Source organism: Mobula birostris, chromosome 7 (genome assembly GCF_030028105.1).
Source record: "Mobula birostris isolate sMobBir1 chromosome 7, sMobBir1.hap1, whole genome shotgun sequence".
NCBI classification, from domain to species: domain Eukaryota; kingdom Metazoa; phylum Chordata; class Chondrichthyes; order Myliobatiformes; family Myliobatidae; genus Mobula; species Mobula birostris.
This window is the reverse complement of record NC_092376.1, coordinates 27,141,920-27,168,619: the sequence shown is the minus strand read 5'-3', so window position 1 is coordinate 27,168,619 and position 26,700 is coordinate 27,141,920. Positions and strand designations below refer to the sequence as shown.

Sequence of the window (26,700 nt, the reverse complement as noted above, 5' to 3'; positions counted from 1 at the left end):
CGGAGTCACCAGTGCTCTATCAAGTCTCAACATCACATCCTTGCTTTTGTATTCTAGCCCTCTTCAAATAAATACTAACATTGCATTTGCCTTCCTCACCACAGACTAAAGTGGCAAATTAACTTTTCAGGGAATCCTGCACAAGAACTCCCAAGTCCCTTTGCACCTCAGTTTTTTGTATTTTCTCCCCATTTAGACAACAGTCAACCTTTTCATTTCCTCTACCAAAGTGCAGAGCCATACACTTCCCAATGCTGTATTCCATCTGTCATTTCTTTGTTCATTCTCCTAACCCAAGTCCTTCTGTAGCCTCTCTACTTCTGGAAAACTATCTGCCCCTCTAACCCATCTTCATATTGTCTGCAAACTTTGCAACACAGCCATCAATTTCATCATCCAAATCATTGACATATAACGTAAAAAGAATCATTTCCAACATAGACCCCTGTGGAACACCACTACTCACCAACAGCCAAACAGAAAAGGGTCCCTTTATTCCCGCTCTTTGCCTTGTGCCAATCAACCACAGCTTTATCCATGCTAGAACCTTTCCTGTAATACCATGGGCTCATAGCTTAAGCAGCCTTGTGTGTGGCACCTTGTCAAAGGTCTTCTGAAAATCCAAGTACACAACATCAGCCGATTCTCCTTTGTTTATCCTGCTTGTTGTTTCTTCAAAGAATTCCAACAGATTTGTCAGGCAAGATTTCCCTTAAGAAAACCATGCTGACTTTGGCTTATTTTGTCATGTACCTCCAAGTACCCCAAAAACAATCGACTCCAACATCTTCCCAACCACTGAAGTCCGATTAACTGGCCTATTGTTTCCTTTCTTCTGCCTTTCCCCCTTCTTGAAGATGGAGTGACATTTGCAATTTTCCAGTCTTCTGGAACCATTCCAGAAACTGGTGATTCTTGAAAGATCATAACTAATCCCTCCACAATCTCTTCAGCCATCTCATTCAGAACTCTGGGGTGCACACCGTCTGGTCCAGGTGACTTACCTACCTTCACACCTTTCAGTTTCCCCAAGAACCTTCTCCCTAGTTTTGGTAACTTCACACACTTCATGCCCCTGACACCTGGAACTTCCACCATATGGCTAGTGTCTCTCACTGTGAAAACTGCTGCAAAATACTTATTCAGTTCATCCACTATTCTGTTGTCCCCCATTACAACCTCTCCAGCATCGTTACTACCTATGCTATGAAAATAATTAATGTTATATTTCCATCTTTCTTTCTCAGGCACTTAAGTTATTAAATTACAGGTGTGATAAGGATATGTTTGATTATTCAAACACTCTATTAATGCTGATGCTTTTGTGTCCAAATGAACTGATTGTTCGTGTAAATCCAGTAACAAGTATACTATAGACAGCCAACCAGTGTATAGCCTTTATAAAGCTGTCAGAGCATATTCTGGACTTGGAGTGTATAGCAAAATATTACCTTCAGCCACCAATCTTTAGACCTGGACATGGACAGTAGATTAAATTTAAAATGCAGCTCTGGACAATAGGTTCCTAGAGCAATTGACTGAAAGAAGAGACAATGCAGATTAACATTTATTTTGGTTAGATGGAGTGTGGTTGCCAAGGAGGAGGTGTGAAAGTTATATGCAATTCAAGGGAAGTATTGTATACATTGTTAATATGGAATTGTCCTTTGATTTTTAGCACATAAAATGTGATGTAATGTTGGGTTGGGCAGTCCATTTCCTCAGAAAGGGTCTCAATATGATCCCTGATCCCCAATACGATGTCAAATAAAAGACTACTTCACACCTATCAGCTACATCTCTCCATTGACTTTGTTCATGTTACAACATTTGGGGGCTCATTCGGGATACCTTCTTGCAACTCATCGTCTAGCCAGCGATCTCAGCAGTCTAAGTGGGAATTTTTAAAATTAGCACTCACACTTGGACCTGTTCAGATTGGTGGCTACAGGATTGCAAGGTATCATGAACACGGCAGAGAGCTGAACTGGTACCTGACTGGCAGACCACAGTACGTGTGCTTGCAACACTGTGTGTCCGACAGAGTGATCAGCAGCACTGGGGCTCCACAGGGGACTGTCTTGTCTCCCTTTCTCTTCACCATTTACACCTCGGACTTCAACTACTGCACAGAGTCTTGTCATCTTCAGAAGTTTTCTGATGACTCTGCCATAGTTGGATGCATCAACAAGGGAGATGAGGCTGAGTACAAGGCTATGGTAGGAAAGTTTGTCACATGGTGTGAGCAGAATTATCTGCAGTTTAATGTGAAAAAGACTAAGGAGCTGGTGGTAGACCTGAGGAGAGTTAAGGTACTGGTGACCCCTGTTTCCATCCAGGGGGTCAGTGTGGACATGGTGGAGGATTACAAATACCTGGGGATACGAATTGACAATAAACTGGACTGGTCTAAGAACACTGAGGCTGCCTACAAGAAGGGTCAGAGTAGTCTCTATTTCCTGAGGAGACTGAGGTCCTTTAACATCTGCTGGACGATGCTGAGGATGTTCTACGAGTCTGTGGTGGCCGGTGCTATCATGTTTGCTGTAGTGTGCTGGGGCAGCAGGCTGAGGGTAGCAGACACCAACAGAATCAACAAAATCATTCTTAAGGCCAGTGATGTTGTGGGGATGGAACTGGACTCTCTGACGGTGGTGTCTGAAAAGAGGATGCTGTCTAAGTTGCATGCCATCTTGGTCAATGTCTCCCATCCACTACATAATGTACTGGGTGGGCACAGGAGTACATTCAGCCAGATACTCATTCCTCCGAGATGCAGCACAGAGCGTCATAGGAAGTCATTCCTGCCTGTGGCCATCAAACTTTACAACTCCTCCCCTGGAGGGTCAGACACCCTGAGCCGATAGGCTGGTCCTGGACTTATCTCATAATTTACTGGCATAATTTACATATTACTATTTAACTATTTATGGTTCTATTACTATTTATGGTGCAACTGTAACAAAAACCAATTTCCCCCTGGGATCAATAAAGTATGACTATGGCTATAAAAGTAGTGTGGTGTATGTGTCTGCGTGTGTATTTATACAAGAGATTAAACCTGGTGTGTTTATTTGGTGAGACGGAGCCACCAGTTGCAAAGGGTGGCTATTGAAGGTTTGGGATGCCAGTGGGGGTGTATACTTGTTCCGGGAACCGTATTGTAATGCGTCTGTTTTTTTTAACCAATATGTCTGTAACTTTGGTGTAACAGATGCAAAAGAATACAACTGGCATTATGAGTTCTGATGCATATAAGTGACAGATAGTAGAGTACATATTCTACACTTTTAAGCATGTAGTGTTTAACGATTATCCATCATTTATATTTTGCGTGGTGTGGCAATTTGTGTGGAGGTATTTGAGGGAAAGCTTATCCCCAGATAAATCTGTTGGAATGGCACCTGAGGTTGAGAACCCTGATGACCCAAGTGAGCCCTTGACCTTGAACCATCCATAAGACCTTCACGTCCGGGGAGAAGCAGAGCATTATGTCAGAGCTGCCCTCACTTAAGGCCGCCTGTGGGCCCCGAAGATATACAGTGCCTATAAAAAGTATTCACCCCTCCCCTTTGGATGTTTTCATGTTTTATTCTTTGACAACATCAAATCACAGTGGACTTAATTTGGCTTTTTTGACACTGATCAACAGAAAAGATTCTTTCATATCAAAGTGAAAACAAATTTCTACAAATTGATTTAAATTTATTAAATACAAAATAACTAATTGCATAATTACTCACCCCATTTATGTCAATATTTAGAAGATACACCTTTGGCAGTGATTATAGCCTTGAGTCTGTGTGGATAGGTCTCTCAGTTTTGCCCATCTGGACACTGCAATCTTTCCCCATTCTTCTTTACAAAACTGCTCAAGCTCTGTCAGATTGTGTGGGTATTGTGAGTGAACAACCCCTTTCAAGTCCAGCCACAAATTCTCAATTGGATTGAGGTCTGGACTCTGACTTGACCACTCCAGGATATTAACTTAGTTGTTTTTAAGCCATTCCTGTGTAGCTTTGGCTTTATGCTTGTGGTCATTGTCTTGCTATGAAACAAATCTCCCAAGTTACCGCTCTCTTGTGGACTGCATCAGGTTTTCCTCCAGGATTTTTCTGTATTTTACTGCATTTATTTTACCCTCTACCTTCACAAGCCTTCCAGGGCCTGCTGCAGTGAAACATCCCCACAGCATGATGCAGCCGCCACCATGCTTCACAGTAGGGATGGAGCGTCTTTAATGATGTGTGGTGTTTGCTTTATGCCAAACATAGTCTTTAGTCTGCTGGCCAAAAAGCTCAATTTTGGTTTCATCAGAACATGGAACCTTCTTCCATCTGACTTCAGAGTCACCCACAAGCCTTCTGGAAAACTCTAGCAGAGATTTCATGTGTTTTTTTTCCAACAGTGGCTTTCTCTTTGCCAAAGCTGTGACTGGTGAAGTACCTGGGCAACAGTTGTTGTACGTGCAGTCTTTCCCATCTCAACCACTGAAGGTTGTAACTCCTCCAGATTTGTTATCGGTCTCTAGGTGCCCTCCCTCACTAGTCTCCTTCTTGAACTCAGTTTTTGAGGATAGTCTGCCCTAGGTAGATCCACAGCTGTACCATATTCTTTCTAATTCTTGATGATTGACTTAACTGTACTCCAAGGAATATTCAGTGACTTAGAAATTTTCTTGTATCCATCTCCTGACTTGTGCTTTTCAACAATGTTTTTACAAAGTTGCTTGGAGTGTTCTTTTGTCTTCATAGTGTGGATTTTGCCAGGATACTGACTCATCAGCAGTTAGACCTTCCAGATACAGGTGTGTTTTTACTATAATCTGTTGAAACACCTTAACTGCACACAGGTGATCTCCATTTAACTAATTATGTGACTGCTAAAACCAATTGGCTGCACCAGTGACAATTTAGCATGTCATATTAAAGGAGTGAATACTTATGCTATCAATTATTTTGTGATTTATATTTGTAATTAATTTAGATCACTTTGTAGAGATCTGTTTTCACTTTGACATGAAAGAGTCTTTTTCTGTTGATCAGTGTCATAAAAAGTCAAATTAAATCCAATGTGATTCAATGTTGTAAAACAATAAAACATGAAAACTTCCAAGAGAGGTGAATACTTTTTTATAGGCACTGCACATGTGTTGGTAAAAGCAAAGTGCCCAAGTATGGTCCAGTGAGTGCAGGATGGTACATGGGCAGCTGCCAGGAATGCCAGCAATGAAGAGAGATATCACTTCTTGAAAGAGGATGTGAAGCAGCGACCGGGGGAAAGAGAGAGTATCTGGGGAATGATAATGTCAGTGATTCAGAGAGCTGATGAGCCAGCCATGGATTATGCAGAACACAAATATTGAGTGTATGAGGAGTATTTAGGGTTGGATAATCCAGGGAGGGATGGCCAAGTGTTCGTGAAAATGCTGAAAGAAGGCCTGAGCTCAACCCACAGGAAGTTTTAGATTTGCGGATAGCGGTGGGATTGACCTACTCAGTGATTGTGTTATGGGCCGGTGAGATAGACTGGAGGAGGGGCAAGAGAAGTGATAAAGTGATTGTAGTGAATGTCACTGCTGTGACATCACAGAGAACTTGCTTTGTGTGCCAGCAACTGGGACACGTAGCAAGGAACTGCTGGAATAGATGTGGCAGGGTAAAGGAGATGATTCGTTGCAGCTGTAGCTTCTCAGGCCATAGTTGGAGGCAGTGCTCTGAGAATTGAAGAAAATATGAAAATCACTCACCAAAGCAGGCAAAATCCATAGCTGTGCCCTCTCTTTCCAACTTGAGTGCTGACTAGATTATAGAGCTGGTGAGGTCAGACAAATGGCTGACAGCCACATCTATTGCCAGTGGTGGTCATCCACAGCTGTACACAAGAGGTTTATTAAGGGGCCAGCAATGCAAAATGTTAGTGGACACGGGGGTCGTCAGTATCGATAACTGATCTACCTTTGTGCACAACTGGAGAGACAGGAGTTGAAACAATGATGCTAGAGAGAAGTCAGCCCCAGGTACTCGAAATTTAAGGAGCACAGCCTCCTGTAGATTTCTGGATGTGCCTAAACAATAAAGGTACTCTTCTGGGGACTGGCACTCTGAGTAAGGCAGGTGCTGTTATAGACAGAACATGGAATAACACGGACACGACAGAGACACTGAATGTGTGTGACCCGCAAAGCAGCTAACATGGCCCACAGAGAGACAGCAGCCCCAAGCTGGGAGGAGAGACAGGGTGACGTGTGGGAATCGGGTCAGGAGGTCCCAAGGGGAGGGGCCAAGCACAGCCAGGGGCTGTTGGAAGTGGTGCAGCTGTCTGAAGAGGTAGCAGCGATACAGGTAAGGGCTCACCAGACATCAGCATGAGGGGGGCAGCAGAAGAACACGAAGCAACCAGAAATTACAAGTGTACAGAATGAAACTACAATCTAGTAAGGCTACCTGGGGATATGAAGGATCACTGTCACCATTGTAACACATCGAGGGATTGAGCAAAGCAGCAATGACACATTGCTGATCAGAGAGAGCCAGAGGGAAAGGAGATAGTACTCCCACAGCCAGGTGACCAGGTCACGGTGACTGACAGTGCTGCCTGAAAGGGCAGGGTTTGCTCCCGGCGAATAGGACCACAGATAGCACTTTTGACAAATGACACCCGTGTCTGTGCAACCAGTGGGAACACTGGGCTCCGGTTAAAGCAAACAACTCACCTTCTTGTCACCCTCACAGACAGAGCAGGAAATCGAGTGTACCCAGAGACGGTGTCATTGCAGAGAACCCATGTGATGAGCAGCAGCCGGCTACACCAGACCTGACCACAGCTGATGGAAGCAGACCCACGGCAAACACAAAGGCAGAGGACACCGAGAGAGTGCAACAGAAAGCCTTGAATAACATGCTAAAGTGTAAAGGTAATGGTACTCTATAATGGAGGCTGGTTACGAAGGTAGATGATTAGTTATATACTACAGGATAGAAAAGATATTGGGGAGAATAGATGGGAAAGGATCCAAGTTACAGTAGAGACATCAGGTTCCACAACTCCGATGGCATGGCGGACTGAGAAAGAGAAGAAATTACACACGGCATCTGAAGGCAGTCACCTGCAGCCCAAACAAGGAGCGAATACAAATGACCTGGGCTCTTTCAGCAGTTGGACCAGCAATCGACTAGACAGTCTGGAAGGAGGTGCTACCGGGGAGAGGTCCTTGCAGTTATTCAAAAAGAGACCACCTTAGAGGGCCTGCGAGCCTGATATATTTACCTTGCTGGGGCCCCTGGTAAGGGAGTAAGCACTCGTAGCCTCTGCAGAGTTTTAGCTATCAGAGACTGAAGGGGTAAAGAGTAAGGATGCGATTAAACTGCAATCGGCCAGCATGGAAGGAGGCAACAGGCGTACAAATGAAGCTGCATTTTAAGGACTGCTGGTCAAATTTCTGGAACAATCTCTCTGCTTAGTGTCTTGTAGGTAACCATTAGGAATGATAATATAAATGTAGATACACATAGTGTAATTGGGGGGGAGGAATTCCTAGGCAGGGCATATATGCTGTCCTATTTAAATAGATCTTCCTTAAGGTTGGCCTTTCCTTGTACAAATTTATTTTTGTCCGGGAGGGCCAAGAATAGGGAGTGTTAGAGCATATTCTAGACTCTTTGGTGTATAGCAAAATATTAAGCCATCAATCTTTAGACCTGAACGTGGACTGTAAATTATATTTAAAATGTATGTTTGGACAATAGGTACCTAGAGCTGTTAACTGAAAAACCAGACAATGCAGATTAACATTGTTTAGTTGTCTAGAGTGGGGTGCAAAGAAGGTGTGGAAGTAATATGTAATTCAAATGAAGCATTGTAGATTCATCGTAAATATAGAATTGCCCTTTGATCTTTAGCATATAAAGTATCAATGTAATGTCGGGTCGAGCAGGCCTTCTCCTCCGAAAGGGTCTCAATATGATGCCTGCAATGTCTCATTTTGTCGAATAAAAGACTATTCCATATCTACCAGCCACGTCTCTCCAGTGACTTTGTTCACGTTACAACAAAAATATATGGAAAGGAATAAACAGTCAATTTTTCAGGCGAAGACCCTTCATCATGACTGGAAAAGAAAGGTGAAGAATCCAGAATAACCCACCCACCCACCCGGCTTCATCTATCACCTTCTCACCTGTGCTTCTCCCCACCCCCCCCCCCATCTTCTTATTCTGGCTCCTTCCTCCTTTACTTCCAGTTCGGATGAAGAGTCTGGGCCTGAAATGTCGACCGTTTATTCCTCTCCATAGATGCTGCCTGACCTGCTGAGTTCCTTCAGCATTTTGTGTGTGTTACTCTGGATTTCCAGCATCTGCAGAGTCTCTTGTCTCTGTAACACCTACTTGTAGCAATTTTGAAACGTTCAGAATAATGTTAATGAATTCATTTTAAATTCCAATCCCAGCATCTCACTTTTGCCTGACTAAAATGAATAGCAGTCAGTCACAAGTACCTTTTAACTGCTTCCAACTCTCTGTCTGTCACAATATTGTGTAAAATAGCTTCCTGTAAGCTGAGGTCTTAAGGTTACCTTGACGCAAGCCAGAAAACTATGGCAAAGTAAACATGATGTACAAGTATAAGCACATCCTGCAGAACACCAAACTCCTCTTTGCATTCAGCCTTCACATCAGGGACGATTTTTCAAGAAGGGACACAAACAAACATGCTTACAGATGTGAAACCAGAAACTTACGCACCCAGTTGCAAGTTTAGTCAGAATCACGGAACAGCTCCTTGGCATCAAAAAACTATATTTTGCAAGGTAACACAGTGTAGTTTTAATCCAGAGGCTACATTAACTCAGTTTCTAGTGAAAGTAGCAATGCATGTATTGAGGGCACACTCTTGAATGTGTTTGAATATGAACAAATAAATTCAAAGTTAACTTTGAAGGTGCTGAATAGAATGTAAAACAGTACAGCACAGTGTGGGTCCCTTTAGCTCACAGTGTTGTGCTGACCTACTCCATCAATCATTGAGTTTGGAAGAATGAGGGGTATCTCATTGAAACCGATCAAATATTGAAAGGTCTGGTTAGAGTAGATGTGGGGAGGATGTTTCCTATACTGGATGAGTCTACGACCAGAGTGCACAAACTCAGAATGGAAGGATGTCCATTTACATCAGAGATGAGGAGGAATTTCTTTAGCCAGAGGATGGTGAATCTCTGGAATTCATTGCCGGAGATGGCTGTGGAGGTCAAATCATTGAGTATATGGCTTAAGGAGGAGAAGATGGCGGCGCGACGCAGTGCGCAGCTACTCCGGTGAATGATATCTGTAATCTGTCAAGTAGGGTGCCATGCACAATTCTGATTTGATGGAGACAGATGTGAGAGAACGGAGAAACATCTGGAGAAACTTCTGAAATGCCTTTTTCGCTGCCGCTGTTACTTTGTGATCCTGAATCTCCGGAGGGGAAGGCCCCGAGTCCTCGGCTTTGCTTGTTGCTCGGCCGCTGGGGTGGGGTTGAGGCGCTCAGCAGAGATGGTGCTTGGTGTCGAAGGGCTGGTCGGAAGCTCGAAATTTTCTGACGGACTCAGAGTTGGCTGGGGTCAGGTGCTTCCAATGCATCGACAGTTGTCGGTGCCTGGAGGTTTATGGCAGGGAGAGTTTCTCCCTTCTGCCGCCTGCTATCGGGGACCATCAGGAGTTGATCAGAACTTTGAGACTTTTTTTTACCGTTCCCATGGTCTGTTCCTTATCAAATTATGGTATTGCTTTGCACTGCTGTACCTATATGTTATAATTATGTGGTCTTGTCAGTGTTAGTCTTTGGTTTGTCCTTTTTTTTTGTGATATCACTCTGGAGGAACATTGTATCATTTCTTAATGCATGCATTTCTAAATGACAATAAACGAGGACTGAGTGTCCTCATAATCTAACCTATATAAAGCAGATGTTGATAAATTCTTGATTAGTCAGGACTTCAGAAATTAAAGGAGAAGCCAGGAGACTGGGTTTGAGAAGGATAATAAATCAGCCATGATGGATTGTGGAGTAGACTCAGTTGGCCGAGTGGCCTAATTCTGATATGCAAGCACAAGGAAATCTGCAGATGCTGGAAACTCAAGCAACACACATCAAAGTTGCTGGTGAATGCAGCAGGCCAGGCAGCATCCCTGAAGGGTCTCGGCCCGAATCGTCAACTGTACCTCTTCCTAGGGATGCTGCCTGGCCCGCTGCATTCACCAGCAACTTTGATGGGCCTAATTCTGATTCTACGTCTTATGGTCTGAGCCAGTCAAATTGTTCTATTGCATTGCTTAATAGTAATCAAGTGTGAAACAAGATCTGTTTGAAGAATGGAGTTTGTTCCTCCTGGTGAGAAAAATTTGTGACAACCTAAAGTTTACCTGTTACTTTGAGCAAGGATTTAACAATGAAATAATACTTAAACAAATACAATAAAAGAAAGTGAAAAATATGGTTTAAAATGATCTCTCCTTCCAGTTAGTCACTCATTGTAAAAATGTGTGAGACAGTTCTATTTAACAACATATTTTGCCATTCAAAGCCCAAGAACATCCAGTTGTCAGTTTTTTTTTAATTCAAGCTGCCAAGAAATTCCTAAAGCAACACACACAAAATGCTGGAGGAACTCAGCAGTTCAGGCAGCATCCATGCAAATGAGCATACAGTCAACATTTTGGGCTGAGACCCTTCTTCACAGCTGGAAAAGAATGGGGAAGATGCCAGAATAAAAAAGGTGGGTGGGGGGAGGGGAACGAGGATAGCTAGAAGATGATAGGTAAAGCCAGGTGAGTAGGAAAGGTAAAGGGCTGGAGGGTGGATCATAGGAGAAGGGGCACCAGAGGGAGGTGATAGATAGGTTAAACGAAGTAAGAGGCCAAAGTGGGGAATAGAGGAAGAGGGCACGAAGAGGGAAAATCTTACCGGAAGAGGAAATTGATATTAATGCCATCAGGTTGGTGGCTACCCAGGCAGAATATAAGGCGTTGCTCCTCCGCCCTGATCGTGGGACAAGAGGAGGCCATGGACCAACAATGCGGATCTTCCCACTGGCTGAACATTTTAATTCCCATTCCCATTCCTGTTCCATCATGGCCTCCTCTTGTACCACGATGGGCCAACCTCTCCATATAACTCAGACCCTCTAGGTCTAGCAATATTCTCAAAAATCTTTTCTGCACAGTTTCCAGTTTAACCACATCTTTCCTATAGGAGGATGAGCAGAACTGTACACAGTACTATTGCAGTGTGGCTTTACCGCAGCTGCTGCATGATGCCCCAATTCCTGTACTCAGTGCCCTGACTGATGAAAACCAGCAGGTTAAATGTCTTTTTCACTACCCTGTCTACATGTGACGCTGCTTTCAGTGAACTAATAACTTGTACTCCGAGGTCCTTCTGTACCATTACACTCCCGAGTGTCCTACCATGCACGGTAGAAGTCTTACACTGGTCTGACTTTCTAAAATGTATCATCTCACACTTGTCTGTATTGAAATCAATTTGCCACTCCTCGGCCCACTTTCCCAATCGATCAAGGTCCCCTGCAGTCTACAATCAACAACATCTCCTAATTTTGTGTTATCTGCAAACTTACTGATCAGTGCTTGCACATTTGCATCCAATAAATAACAAATAACAAATGTCATAACACCTGACCGCTGCGGCACAGCACCGGGCCTCCCTTCCAAGAAACAGCTTTCAGCCATCTCCCTCGGCTTCCCACCTTGGAGCCAATCTTGAATCCACCTAAATAGCTCTCCCTGAATTCCAGGGGATCTAACCTTCCAGACCAGTCTGTCATGAAGGTCCTTATTGAAGCCCTTGCTCTAGTCCAAATAGACAACATCCAGAGAGCCCCACCCTCATCTACCTTTTTGGTTACTTTTTCAGAACATTCTAAAATGCTGACTCCTCTGAACCCTAACCCTAACCCTAATGCATGGGAAATAGACATTGCACACACTCTTCTACATGCAGCTTCTGAACACACACAGAAAACTCACATCTATCTTCCAGAATTGGATTAAACCATAAAGCACAAAGATTTTGCACTGCACAATGAAATAACTAAGCCTGCACTGCTTCGTAAAATAATTTTAATCATTAGAAAGGTTTATATTACTCGAGATATAATACGTGCAGATCATGAATTTTTGCAGGAATTCTATATCGAATTAATATTTTAGAATAGATTAATTATTTTTGACATCCAATCATTGTCATATTAATGTCTTTGGCTATTTATGTTGTCCAAATCAATGTAAAATTTTGGACAATTTTCTCAATCTTGTGCATTGAATTCAATTGGGTCATGTTGGGCTATGGCAGGCTATGGGCTGCTATTTTAAGGAGTGCACTTAACAAATTATCCACCAAGACTTTCACCTTCCACATACCCCACTTATCTCCAACCAGCACCGGGCAGCCAGCATGTAGTGTGTCTGCGTTGCCTTGTCCATTTTTGTGGAGGTTCCACCAAAATAGTGCTGCGTTCTAAGAAACAAGAGCAGTTTATAATCAATAACAAATAAGCAACCCAAAAAAGCCAATCACAGAACTAATATTCACCCATTGTAAATTTTGTACAAAAGGTTTCATTCATTTTTATATGCAAAAAACATAAACAGTCTTTTTCTGATGGTCATTATCATAATTAGCTTCATAACCTGAAAAGTTCTATTGTTATTATTATAAATATTATAGGTAAAAGACCAGTAACAATAACAAGAGAGTATGAGTTAAGTTTATAAAGTCAATTTACAGAAACATAGAAACATAGAAAGCCTACAGCACAACACAGGCCCTTCAGCCCACAAAGCTGTGCCGAACATGTCCTTACCTTAGAAATTACCTAGGGTTACCCATAGCCCTCTATTTTCCTGAGCTTCATGTACCTGTCCAGGGGTCTCTTAAAAGACCCTATCGTATCCACCTCCACCACCGTCACCAGCAGCCCATTCCACGCTCTCACCACTTTCTCCGTAAAAAACTTATCCCTGACATCTCCTCTATACCTACTTCCAAGCACCTTAAAACTGTGTCCTCTTGTGCACATTTCAGCCCTTGGAAAAAGCCTCTGGCTATCCACACAATCAATGCCTCTTGTTATCTTATACACCTCTGTCAGGTCACCTCTCATCCTCTGTCACTCCAAGGAAAAAAAGAAGTGTTCACTCAACCTATTCTCATAAGGCATGCTCCCCAATCCAGGCAACATCCTTGTAAATCTCCTCTGCACCCTTCCTATGGTTTCCACGTTCTTCCTATAGTGAGGCGACCAGAACTGAGCACAGTACGCTAAGTGGGGTCTGACCAGGGTCCTATGTAGCTGCAACATTACCTAAACTCAATCCCACGTCTGATGAAGGCCAATGCATCGTATGCTTTCTTAACCACAGAGTCGACCTGCGTTGCAGCTTTGAGTGTCCGGTGGAATTTGACCCCAAGATCCCCCTGATCCTCCACACTGCCCAGAGTCTTACCATTAATGCTATAGTCTGACAGCAGGCAAGGTGATCTGATTCCAAACAATTGGTTTATTGACCATTACAGAATGTCTCTCTGGTGCTTCTTGCTCCCTCCCCTCTCACTTCCCCTTTCCCAACCATCATTCCCCTCTCCCTGCCTCCTTCTCACCCTCAAACTACAATAGAGACCCATATCACAATTAGGTTTCTCATCACTCACACATGTCGTGATTTTTGTTTGCGGCAGCAGTACAGTGCAATGCATAAAATTACTACAGTACTGTAGTTCAGATTTTCTGTATCGTGGCTCTTTGACTTTTTGACAATAACTTCATGATGTCAGTTTGAATCATTGTGATAATCTTGGAAAGCTTGTTGGATGATGACCACAATTTTTTCTGGGCGATTGGGTTTGAGTTGGAGGATTTACACTCAAAGTGTAGTGGATTTCATTAATACAGAAACTGACCTGGGCTCAGCCAGGTGTATCAGGGAGAAGATGGTCCAATCACTCCATGGCGACTTGTAACCATGGGAAACATCAGCATATTCAGAAAGCAGGAGATACTCTATGTATTAAGTACACTTGGGAGTGGAATTGTAAAGATTTAAAAAGATTAGCTTTATTGGTGAGATGTACATTGAAACATACAGTGAAATACAACATTTTGCATCAAATCAATCAGCAACAGACACCCCACCCTGCAAAAACTCATTTCAGGGAGGTAGCACCCCTGCCCCCTGCAACCACATATCCTTCCCCCCCCCCCCCCACTGGTCGACCTCCAAAGGTGTATGTAATACTTTGTTCAGTGATTTTATCTCATCTGTAAATCAAGTTGGGTATATGCAGAAAATGTGACATTAAAATATGTACTTATATTATATTATCATGGAGTCATTTTTTATATTCTATTACAACTTTAAGCAAGTCTACAGGGAGTTTGGCGTCATTACGTAGGACATCAATAGAGTAGCTCCTTAGCAGCCAGCCAGCCAGTTTAAATAACATTAGCTATGCTAATGAACAAATGACACCTGTTAAGCTCACCCCAACATATCTTCTACACTTTAACCCACCATGGGCAATAGAAAAGTCAGTGTTGCAAACAGTGCAGCCAGCAACACTGTCATTATTTTTGAGGTCGACTGTAAAGCCCACCCACAGAGAAAACTGATAGGTTTACTTAGCACAAAGAGAGACCAGTCAGGATGCTCCTTCTCGCTCTTCCTCTCCCTTTCAAAAAAAATCGATTTCCGGGATATTGTACATAATTTGTGGGCGTCACGGAGCTGCCATCAATATGCGGGAGATTCCCGGAACTTCGGGGAGAGGTGGAACATCTGCAGCAAGGATTGTGCAAGGCAACCCACAAGTATCGCCATGCTTCCAGCGCCAACAGAGCTTACCAACCCCAACCCGTATTTGGAATGTGGGAGGAAACCAGAGCACCCAGAGGAAACATACACAGTCATGGGGAGAATGTACCAACTCCTCACTGACAGCGCTGGGAATCGAACCCCAGTTTTACAGCCGGCATTGTAAAGTGTTACATTGATCGACGCGCTACCGTGCCGTCCCAAAACATACGTTACAACCGTACAATCTGACATAAGTGCAAACATTCAGTGAGCACCTGTCAAGTGTTCAATGGCTGATCTTTGAGAAAACCCAGACCTGCTTTTTTTATTTATCCACTCACACGACGCAAGATTTGCAGGCTGGTTTTCCATCCCTAATTGGCCTCCTGTCATTTCACAGGACATTTAAGAGTTAACCACATTGCTGTGGGTCTAGATTTGCATTGAGGCCAGACAGGGTAAGCGTGGCAGATATCCTGTCCTGGAGGATATTTGTAAACTAGGTGGGGTTGGTAAAACAACAATCTGCTAGTTTCAAGGTAATTACATGAATTTAAATTCTCCAGATGCTACGATGTACGAACATACCCAGAGATTGATGGCCCAGGCCTCCATAATAACAGCCCAGTAACAAGCATTATGGTACCTCAGAATGATAGAGTTACACAGCACAGAACTAGGACTTTTGGCCCATCAGGTAAATGCTACCTTTGAAGTGCCCTTCCATCTTACTCCCATTTACCATCACTTGGTCCATAGTCTTCCATGTGAAACCCCCTCAACCAGCTCATATGGAAACTTCCACGTTAGCCAGCTCTGTTAACAGCGACTGGACTCAGTGGTGAGAAGGCACCTTTCTTAAACAATATACGTCCAGGGTCGGTATGATTTGGGTTGAACCAAACAGGAAAGTTGGCATGTTTTGATTAACGGATCCTCAATTTGAACAAGTTGTGAAAATGCTGTCCATACACAATTATCCGTTGGAAAGAAGTAACAGATCATATGCCGCATACAATTATAAAGAAAATGTATTTACTAATTTCAGCTTTATCTACCAGTTATTAAAAGGAAACGAAAAAGAACAAAAATAAAAGGGCCCATTACAGTTAAACCAGTCTAAATGTGCACATCATTGGAGCTCAAATAGTCCAAAAGCTGGGTATGACCGTTCACGACGCTGAATTCTCATCACCGATCACCGGTAGCACTTCTCATCTTTGACTCCTTCAACCTACAAAGCACTCCTTGTAATTGAGTCTTCCCATCAGATAGAACCCTACTGCCTCTCTCCCGATCTTTTCCTCTCTCCATCTGCCACCAAAAAGACCACAAATCCCACCAGTGCCCGTCACAGATCTCTCTCTGCCCTGCCTTCTCTAGAACCTCCTTCTAATTCCGCCATCCTGATTGGCTGACACAACATTCCTAAGTTGAACATCACAGCCCCTTATCTTTACTGAAACCCGAACATGCTATCAGCAGGACACTCTGCTTCCACAGAAAGCTACTGAATGAAATACCCTACAGCATTAGCGGTACAAATCTTAACCAGGGTTTTACACATGCCTTTGTGATTCAAGTGCTTATCTTTGTGAGAGTGCCCACTTCCAACAATTTCTCTCGCCTCCTGGCCAAATGATTACATTGTAGTGTTAAAGATATGGTTGAAAGTTCTTGATTTAAGGCAAACTCAAAGCACAGAATCTCAAAAACCTCGAAATTAAAGTGAAGTAATCGTCTTAGTCGCTTTTGTGATCACAAGCCCTTGTTGGACATTGCTAATGTGGAATACTGCAAGTCAGATTCACTGTTTTATTGCCAAACCGTGGGGGTGGATGGAGGGGAGCTGTGTGCCCTTGGTTGTAGTGATGACTAGGCCTCAAACTGTGGTATCACCTGTTTGCTGCCACCCAGGACAGAGGTGTTGGAGTCAGTGCATGCCGTCGGAGTACCAGAGTTAGTGTAGCGTGGTATCCATGCTGGAGTCTGTGCTGCCCTCTAGTGTTCACTTGGCAGAAGACAAGGTGTATTGTGTTCAACTGCAGACTGCAGCAACATTCATGGAGTCAAGGACTTGGATTTTTTTTTGTTTGTGTGTGACTGTATTTTACTACTATCTTATATGTGCTATGTGTGCTTTGTGCTGTGTGTGACTGTTGATACTGTGTTCTGCATCTTGACCTTGGAGTAACGCTGTTTCGCTTGATTGCATTCATGGATCATTGAACAACAATTAAACTTGAACTTGAAAGTCGGGAACAATTTGCGATTGCGTGTTCATTTCTATTGAAAAAACGTGTTCATTTTAGAGAGCCACGGAACTCTTCAGTATAATGTAGATTCAATATTTCCATTTCTTGGCCATGTTCCAAAAATATCTGAAGGTCCATACTTTCCACACTCTATTTCTGTGGAAATTATTTAAGTTAAAGTGAACATTTCTAAAGGTAGGAAGTTTGATTAGTGATCGTTGACAGAGTTGTTTTAATGCTAAAAAAAAGTTTTGATTTTGAAATGGATGTGGTTGTTTTAAAGTCCCTTCATTGGCTTGTCTTTCCTTATTTAATAATCTCCTCCAGCTGTGCTCACCCAATTCTGGCCTCATAGTTATCCCTACATTTAATTTCTGCATCACTGACAATAATCCCTGACAATTTGTCCTCAAATCCACTTCCATCCTTACCATTTCTAATTCCTCCGTTAAGAACTCTTTTTTTACATCCTAGTTCTCAGTCTAGCTTTTGGCTGCATCTCCTGCACTGTCAGTTTTTTTATTTTCTTGGTAAATTTCCTGCAAAGTCCTTTGAGAGGTGTTTGCTACGTTAAAGGTGTTACTTAAAGGAAATGTTGGCTACTTAATTTGGTAATACAGCAAGATCAAGGGCTTCAATAACAAAATGTATCATTTTAGGGTTGCAATCCACAACATTGGCAGACATCCCACCTCTCCCGGAAGTTCCGGGAGTCTCCCGCATATGAATGGTGGCTCCCTGATGCCCACAAATTATATACAATATCACGGAAATCAATTTTTTTTTGATAGCGAGCGAATGAGAGAAAGCAAGTGAGAGCGAGAGAGCACGTGAGCAAGAGAGAAGGAGAGCGCGAGAGAGAAAGCGAGAGCATGAGAGAGAAAGCGAGAGCGTGAGAGAGCGCGCGAGCAACCACGAGTGAGAGAGAGAGAGAGAGAGCGAGAGCGCGCCGTGGCAGAGTGTTCCAGAAAATATAAAACGTATGTCACCCCAGACTACACTAAAGTGTAACCCTGCCTAATACGGGTCAAAATAATGACAGTGTTGCTCGCTGCACTGTTTGCAACAGTGACTTTTCTATTGCCCATGGTGGGTTAAGACTGTAAAAGACATGTTGAGGTGAGTTTAACAGGTGTCATTCGTTCATTAGCATAGCTAACGTTATTTAAATTAGCTGGCTAGCTGCTAAAGAGCTACTCTATTGCAGACATACCACCTCTCCCGGAAGTCTCCTGCAAGTTGATGATGCTACCTCCCTGAAATCAGTTTTTGCAGGGTGGGATGTTTGTACTGGATTGTGGACAGCCACAATACTGTGATCCCGGGCGGCCATATCTGCACATGGTGTGTCGAGCTGCAGCTCCTAAGGGACCGCGTTAGAGAACTGGAGATGCAGCTCGATGACCTTCGTCTGGTCAGGGAGAGCGAGGAGGTGATAGAAAGGAGTTATAGGCAGGTGGTCACACCAGGGCCACGGGAGACAGACAAGTGGGCCACAGTCAGGAGACGGAAGGGGAAGAGTCAGGTACTAGAGAGTACCCCTGTGGCTGTCCCCCTTGACAATAAGTACTCCTGTTTGAGTACTGTTGGGGGGATGGCCTACCTGGGGGAAGCAACAGTGGCCGTGCCTCTGGCACAGAGTCCGGCCCTGTGGCTCAGAAGAGTAGGGAAAAGAAGAGGAAGGCCGTAGTGATAGGGGACTCTATAGTTAGGGGGTCAGACAGACAATTCTGTGGACGCAGGAAAGAAATTCGGATGATAGTTTGCCTCCCAGGTGCCAGGGTCTGGGATGTTTCAGATCGCGTCCAAGATTTCCTGCAGTGGGAGGGAGAACAGCCAGAGGTTGCGGTACGTATTGGTACCAATGACATAGGTAGGAAAAGGGAGGAGGTCCTGAAAAAAGACTACAGAGAGTTAGGAAGGAAGTTGAGAAGCAGGACTGCAAAGGTAGTAATTTCGGGATTACTGCCTGTGCCACGCGACAGTGAGTATAGGAATAGAGTGAGGTGGAGGATAAATGTGTGGCTGAGGGATTGGAGCAGGGGTCAGAGATTCAGACTTCTGGATCATTGGGACCTCTTTTGGGGCAGGCATGACCTGTACAAAAAGGACGGGTTGCACTTGAATCCCAGGGGAATCAATATCCTGGCGGGAAGGTTTGCTAAGGCTACTGGGGAGAGTTTAAACTAGAATTGCTGAGGTGTGGGAACTGAACTGAAGAGACTGGGGAAGAGGCTGTTGGCTCACAAATAGAGAAAGCTTGGAGACAGTGTGTGAGGGAGGATAGGCAGGTGATAGAGAAGGGATGTGCTCAGACGGACGGTTTGAGATGTGTCTATTTTAACGCAAGGAGTATTGTGAACAAAACGGGTGAAGTAGGAGAGTGGATCAGTACTTGGAGCTATGATGTGGTGGCCATTATAGAGACTTGGATCTCTCAGGGACAGGAATGGTTACTTTCAGTGCTGGGTTTTAGATGCTTTAGAAAGGACAGGGAGGGAGGCAAAAGAGGTGGGGTCATGGCACTTTTGATCAGAGATAGTGTCATTGCTGCAGAGAGGTGGACATCATGGAGGGATTGTCTACAGAGTCTCTGTGGGTGGAGGTTAGGAACAGGAAAGGGTCAATAACTTTACTGGGTGTTTTTAATAGGCTGCCCAATAGTAACAGGGATATCGAGGAGCATGTAGGGAAACAGATCCTGGAAAGGTGTAATAATAACAGTGTTGTTGTGATGGGAGATTTTAATTTCTCAAATATTGATTGGCATCTCCCTAGAGTGAGGGGTTTAGATGGGGTGGAGATTGTTAGGTGTGTTCAGGAAGGTTTCTTGACACAATATGTAGATAAGCCTACAAGAGGAGAGGCTGTACTTGATTTGGTATTGGGAAATGAACCTGGTCAGGTGTCAGATCTCTCAGTGGGAGAGCATTTTGGAGATAGTGATCATAATTCTATCTCCTTTACAATAGCATTGGAGAGAGGCAGGAACAGACTCGTTAGAAAAGCATTTAATTGGAGTAAGGGGAATTATGAGGCTATCAGGCAGGAAATTGAAAGCTTAAATTGGGAACAGATATTCTCAGGGAAAAGTACAGAAAAAATGTGGCAAATGTTCAGGGGATATTTGCATGGAGTTCTGCATAGGTATGTTCCAATGAGACAAGGAAGTTATGGTAGGGTACAGGAACTGTGGTGTACAAAGGCGGTAATAAATTTAGTCAAAAAGAAAAGAAAAGCTTACAAAAGGTTCAGAGAGTTAGGTAATGTTAGAGATCGAGAAGATTATAAGGCTAACAGGAAGGAGCTTAAAAAGGAAATTAGGAGAGCCAGAAGGGGCCACGAGAAGGCCTTGGCAAGCAGGATTAAGGAAAACGCCAAAGCATTCTACAAGTATGTAAAGAGCAAGAGGATAAGACGTAAAAGAATAGGACCTATCAAGTGTGACAGTGGGAAAGTGTGTATGGAACGAGAGGAAATAGCAAAGGTACTTAATGAATACTTCCGTATTTACTATGGAAAAGGAGCTTGGTGATTGTAGCGCTGAATTGCAGCAGACTGAAAAGCTTGAGCATGTAGATATTAAGAAAGAGGATGTGCTGGAGCTTTTGAAAAGCACCAAGTTGGATAAGTCGCCATGACCGGATGAGATGTACCCCAGGCTACTGTGGGAGACGAGGGAGGAGATTGCTGAGCCTCTGGCAATGATCTTTGCATCATCAATGGGGATGGGAGAGGTTCTGGAGGATTGGAGGGTTGCGGATGTTGTTCCTTTATTCAAGAAAGGGAGTAGAGGTAGCCCAGGAAATTATAGACCAGTGAGTCTGACTTCAGTGGTTGGTAAGTTTATGGAGAAGATCCTGAGAGGCAGGACTTATGAACATTTGGAGAGGCATAATATGATTAGGAACAGTCAGCATGGCTTTGTCAAGGGCAGGTCGTGCCTTACGAGCCTGATTGAATTTTTTGAGGATGTGACTAAACACATTGATGAAGGAAGAGCAGTAGATGTAGTGTATATTGATTTCAGCAAGGCATTTGATAAGGTACACCATGCAAGGCTGATTGAGAAAATAAGGAGGCATGGGATCCAAGGGGACATTGCTTTGTGGATCCAGAACTGGCTTGTGCACAGAAGGCAAAGAGTGGTTGTAGAAGGGTCATATTCTGCATGGAGGTTGGTCACCAGCGGAGTGCCTCAGGGATCTGTTCTGGGACCCCTACTCCTTGTGATTTTTATAAATGACCTGGATGAGGAAATGGAGGGATGGTTTAGTAAGTTTGCTGATGACACAAAGGTTGGAGGTGTTATGGATAGTGTGGAGGGCTGTCAGAGGTTACAGCGGGACATTGATAGAATGCAAAACTGGGCTGAGAAGTGGCAGATGGAGTTCAACCCAGATAAGTGTGAGGTGGTTCATTTTTGTAGGTCAAATATGATGGCAGAATATAGTATTAATGGTAAGACTCTTGGCAGTGTGGAAGATCAGAGGGGTCTTGGGGTCCAAGTCCATAGGACGCTCAAAGCAGCTGCACAGGTTGACTCCGTGGTTAAGAAGGCATACAGTGTATTGGCCTTCATCAATCATGGAATTGAATTTAGGAGCCGAGAGGTGATGTTGCAACTATATAGGACCTTGGTCAGACCCCAGTTGGAGTTCTGTGCTCAGTTCTGGTCGCCTCACTACAGGAAGGATGTGGAAGCCATAGAAAGGGTGCAGAGGAGATTTACAAGGATATTGCCTGGATTGGGGAGCATGCCTTATGAAAACAGGTAGAGTGAACTCGGCCTTTTCTCCTCGGAGCAACAGAGGATGAGAGGTGACCTGATAGAGGTGTATAAGATGATGAGAGGCATTGATCATGTGGATAGTCAGAGGCTTTTTCCCAGGACGGAAATGGTTGCCACAAAAGGGCACAGGTTTAAGGTGCTTGGCAGTAGGTACAGAGGAGATGTCAGGGGTAAGTTTTTTTTACGCAGAGAGAGGTGAGTGCGTAGAATGGGCTGCCAGCAACAGTGATGAAGGCGGATACGACAGGATCTTTTAAGAGACTTTTGGATAGGTACACGGAGCTTAGAAAAATAGAGGGCTATTAATTTTTAAGGTAGGGACATGTTCGGTACAACTTTGTAGGCCGACGGCCCTGTATTGTGCCGTAGGTTTTCGATGTTTCTACATTTTTACCAGATGGTAAATTTAATGAAGAATGGAATTAATTAAAAATAGAGAAGTTCTGAAAAATGATAGCAGCTGTCCCTAAGTACTTTGCAGCCGTCCAGAAACTGGTCTGATTTTTTCTGTGTTCAATGGAAATGGAAAATCCAGAAAGCAGGATGCTGACTCATCAGGAATATCCCCTCAGCATTTTTGAGTGAGTGATTTGGCATACAAGTAATTGTATCAGCCATGTACAGTCCCACAATGTACTTGGCAGAAGTTTGATGCAGGCTCCAACTATGAACTCACCCCTCCTTAAACTGAACCCTTGTAATAAATTAGGTGCAGGTGAGGTGTGTTAAATTGCCCGAGAAGTTGGCTTGTCATATGAAGAGTGCTGGATAGCTCTGGGCCTATATTCACTTGAATTCAGAAGAATGAGGCGTGGCCTAATTGAAACCTATCGGATGGTAAAAGGCCTTGATAGCGTGGATGTGGAGAGGATGTTTCCTCTGATGGGAGAGTCTAGGACCAGAGGATACAGCCTCAGAATAGAGGGGTGTCCTTTTAGAATGGAGGAGAGGAGGGATTTCTTTAGCCAGAAATTGGTGAATCTATGGAATTTATTGCCACAAGCAGTTGAGGAGGCCAAGTCTTTATGTATATTTAAGGCAGAAGTTGATAGATTCTTGACTGGTCAGGGCATGAAGAGGTATGAGGAGAAGGCAGGAGATTGGGGCTGAGGGGAAAAATGGATCAGCAACGATGAAATGGCAGAGCAGATTCGATGGGCCAAACAGCCCAATTCTGCTCCTATATCTTATGGTCTTGCGGAGATCAACTTGATGGTGATGAGAAAGCCCTTCCTGAAATTACCAGTCATTACAGCTGTGTCGGCTATTGAAGCACAACTGTCCTGTGGTGCTGCAAGACTTGTGGGATGTCAGCAAAGGAGGTTGTGGGGTGCAAAAAAGGTGGGAGAGAGTGATCCCATATTAAGGTTGTGTCAAGTAAACACTAAACCATGTTGTGCTCCTTGCCTACTCTTTTTGTATATAATGTTATCACAATAATATAATTTAAAAGCAAACAACAGGAATTCTGCAGATGCTGGAAATTCAAGCAATTCTCACTCTTCCTTCAGTTAGTCCTGATGAAGGGTCTCGGCCTGAAACGTCGACTGCACCTCTTCCTAGAGATGCTGACTGGCCTGCTGCGTTCACCAGCAACTTTGATGTGTGTTGTTTACAATAATATAATTGTATGTTCATATAATTACAAATCATATTTTTATTAATTTGATATATATATATATATATATATATATGAATGTACAAATATAAATAAATTAATGATAAAGTAACATTAATCGTAAGAAATATAACAGCTCTTATGTGCTCCTGTATTCTGATGCCAAAGATACCCACTGTCCTCCCTCTTCCCTAATATATTGCTTTGTGGAACCAGAATACATTCTATCAGTGTGACGCCTATAATCTCTTCAGTCGATCTGCTTGTTAGTAATTACTAATTTCCTAGTAAGTGACAAAGTAATTATATTTAGCTTGACTTCATAACTACACATAAATCTTCCATACCTTACAATTTTAATATTATACAGGCCAACACATAATTGCAAACATTGGCAAAGAGATATATCCTACAACAACGCTTAGCGAGCTCTTCTGGACAAAGCAATCCACGTGATTGGTACCCCACCCTCGTCCTCATCATTCATTGCCTCCACCACGGGTGAAGCATAGTGAACACCATCCAGGGGTTCCCAAACTGGGACCCACAGAACCCTCAGCTAATGGTAAGGCTCCGTGGCATAAAAAAGGTTGGGAATCCCTGGCAGGGCCTCTTGACCCTGCAACCTCTATCACCAAGAAGGACAAATGTTGTGGGCAAATGGGGACATCACCATTAACCTTCTAAATCACACACCATAGTGATTTCAAACTAAATCGCCATTCCTTCACTGTCACTGAGTCTATACTCTAAGAGAAAGTATCTTTGCTGGAAGCATTGCAACCATTCAAGAGAGTGGATGACCACCACTTTCTCACAGGCACCTTGGGGAAGGGAGGGAGGGAACGTCGACTCAGACCAAGAGAGGCCTGCATTGGGCATTTTCATGCCTTACAGGGTGCAGATTGGAAGGGCATCTTGAGAAGGGCAATAAATGTTGCCTTTGCCAGCAGTATCTACATCCACAGATTACCTACACGAGAAATTCACAAGGAAGCTTTTTGAATGCAGTTATAAGGTATCAATTAATCTGCTGGTGGAACTCAATGGGCCGGGAAACATCTATGAGGTGGAGGGTGGGGACGGAACTGTCAACGTTTCAGGTCAAGACCCTGCATCAGGACTCAGAATGGAGCGAGGAGAGGTATGAAGATGAGAGGGCTGGAGGTGATTGGAGCACCAAGGGTTGGCGGGAAGGGGTGGTGAAAAGTGATGGAGAGATCAAGCCAGTTAGGGAAGTAGGAGGGGTAGAGCTGGGAGGCCAAGGAACCCTAGGTATCCAAGAATATCAATGATTACACTAAAATTAGATTACCCTAGATGAAAATAATAACCAGTAATCTATTTTAGGATTAGCCTTGACATTGATGTCAGCACAAAATTCCTTCAATATTAATATAGGATTTAAACTTGTGACTTACTATAATAATAGCACACTGAATCAGTACTGTTTTTTAATGAATGTTTTCTCCCAGACTCACAGCCTTTCTGCTGACTTCTGCTACAAGGAGATTTAGAAGGGGTATTGCTACTGTGGCTCAAGTTACATAAAGGAGAACTTTGTTTTGTAAATATGAGAGAGACAGACTTCTGTATTAAACAGGGCTGGCATCTGAGAAACTAAAATGTACATTTTCCAAATATTTGAAAAATTGTTGTGATTAAAATTTTAGGTCAATGGAAGTATCAAGGTAAGTTCACTATGTCTGGTATGCTGACCGTTGCGGCTAATAGTCTGTAAGTTACTGTTCAACTCTAAGGGCTCCCTGATTTTAGGCCAATTCAGAGTCAACCATACTGGTCATCCTGGAATCTTAGATATCTGAGTAAGAATCAGATTAACTATCACTGACATATGATGTGAAATTTGTTATTTTGGGGTTGCAGTGTAGAACAAAGACATAAAAATATATCACTTACAAAAATAAGTAACAATGCAAAAAAGGAATAACAGACAGTATTCATGGCTTCATGGGCCATTCACAAATCTAATGGCAGAGAGGAAGAAGATGTCCTTAAGTTGTTGAGTCTGGGTCTATAGGCTCCTCTACCTCCTCCTGAAGACAACTTCCTTGTCACACAGTCTGAGATTCTGCCAACAACAGTGGTGTCAGCGGCAAGTTTATTGACAGCACTTGAAGTGTGCAGTCATGAGTGTAGAGAGAGTCGAGCTGCAGGCTAAGCAAGCATCCTGAGTGTTGGTTTTCGCTGAGGGTGAGATAATAGAAGCAATCGGCACTGACTGGTATCCTGGTGAGGAAGTCATGGGTCTGGTTGCAGAGAGGGGCACAGACTTCGAAGCTTAGTTATTGCTACTGAGAGGGCGATGGCGTTGAACACTGAGCTGTGATTGGTCAACAGTAGCCTGACGTATGTCTCGTGGTTGTCAAGGTGCTCTAAAGCAGAGGGGAGAGTCATTGAAACTGCATCTGCTGTAGACCTGTTGTGGTAGTAGACGAATTGCTAAGGGTCCAGGTCCTTGCTCAAACTGGTGTTAATTATTATGATTATGATTATAAGGACACACAGTCCCCTTTTATTGTCATTTAGTAACGCATGCATTAAGAAATGATAAAATGTTTTTCCAGAATGATATCATAAAAAACACATGACAAACCGACTTAAAAACTAACAAAAACTACATAATTATAACATATAGTTACAACAGTGCAAAGCAATACCGTAATTTGGTAAGAACAGACCATGGCACAGTAAAAGTCTCAACGTCTCCCGAAAATCCCATCATCTCACGCAGACGGTGAACCTCCAGCGCCGCCAACTTGCTGATGCAGCATACTGGAAGCATCCGACCACAGTCCGACTCCGAGTCCATCCGAAAAACTCCGAGCCTCCAACCACCTATTCGACACCGAGCACCGAGCACCATCTCTGCCGAGCGTTTTGACCCTGGCCTCGGCAATAGGCGATACGCAAAGCCGAGGATTTGGGGCCTTCGTCTCCGGAGATTCTTGATTGCACAGTAGCAGCGGCAGCGAAGCAAGCATTTCAGAAACTCCAGATGTTTCTCTGCGCTTCTCACGGCTGTCTCCATCAAATCCAGATTGTGCACGGCACCCCTAGTTACACATACGATATCATTTGGAACGGCCGTGCATGCTGCGTCACGCCGCCATCTTTTCCTCCCTCCTCCTAATCCTAGCCATAACCAATCTCTCAAAGGAC

General features: G+C 43.6%; 1 protein-coding gene across 6 annotated transcripts in view; it reads right to left on the bottom strand.

Annotated features, from left to right (window-relative positions):
• The window catches only part of p4ha3 (prolyl 4-hydroxylase, alpha polypeptide III), a 77,165-nt gene that overhangs the window by 2,903 nt on the left and 47,562 nt on the right, over window positions 1-26,700 (bottom strand). For 4 of the 6 annotated variants that reach the window (XM_072262782.1, XM_072262786.1, XM_072262780.1 and 1 more), the window contains one exon: window positions 25,924-26,594. In XM_072262782.1, the coding sequence (XP_072118883.1) occupies window positions 26,265-26,594 (330 nt within the window). In that variant the 3' untranslated portion in view covers window positions 25,924-26,264. The other 2 variants (XM_072262781.1, XM_072262785.1) reach the window with 2 other exon arrangements.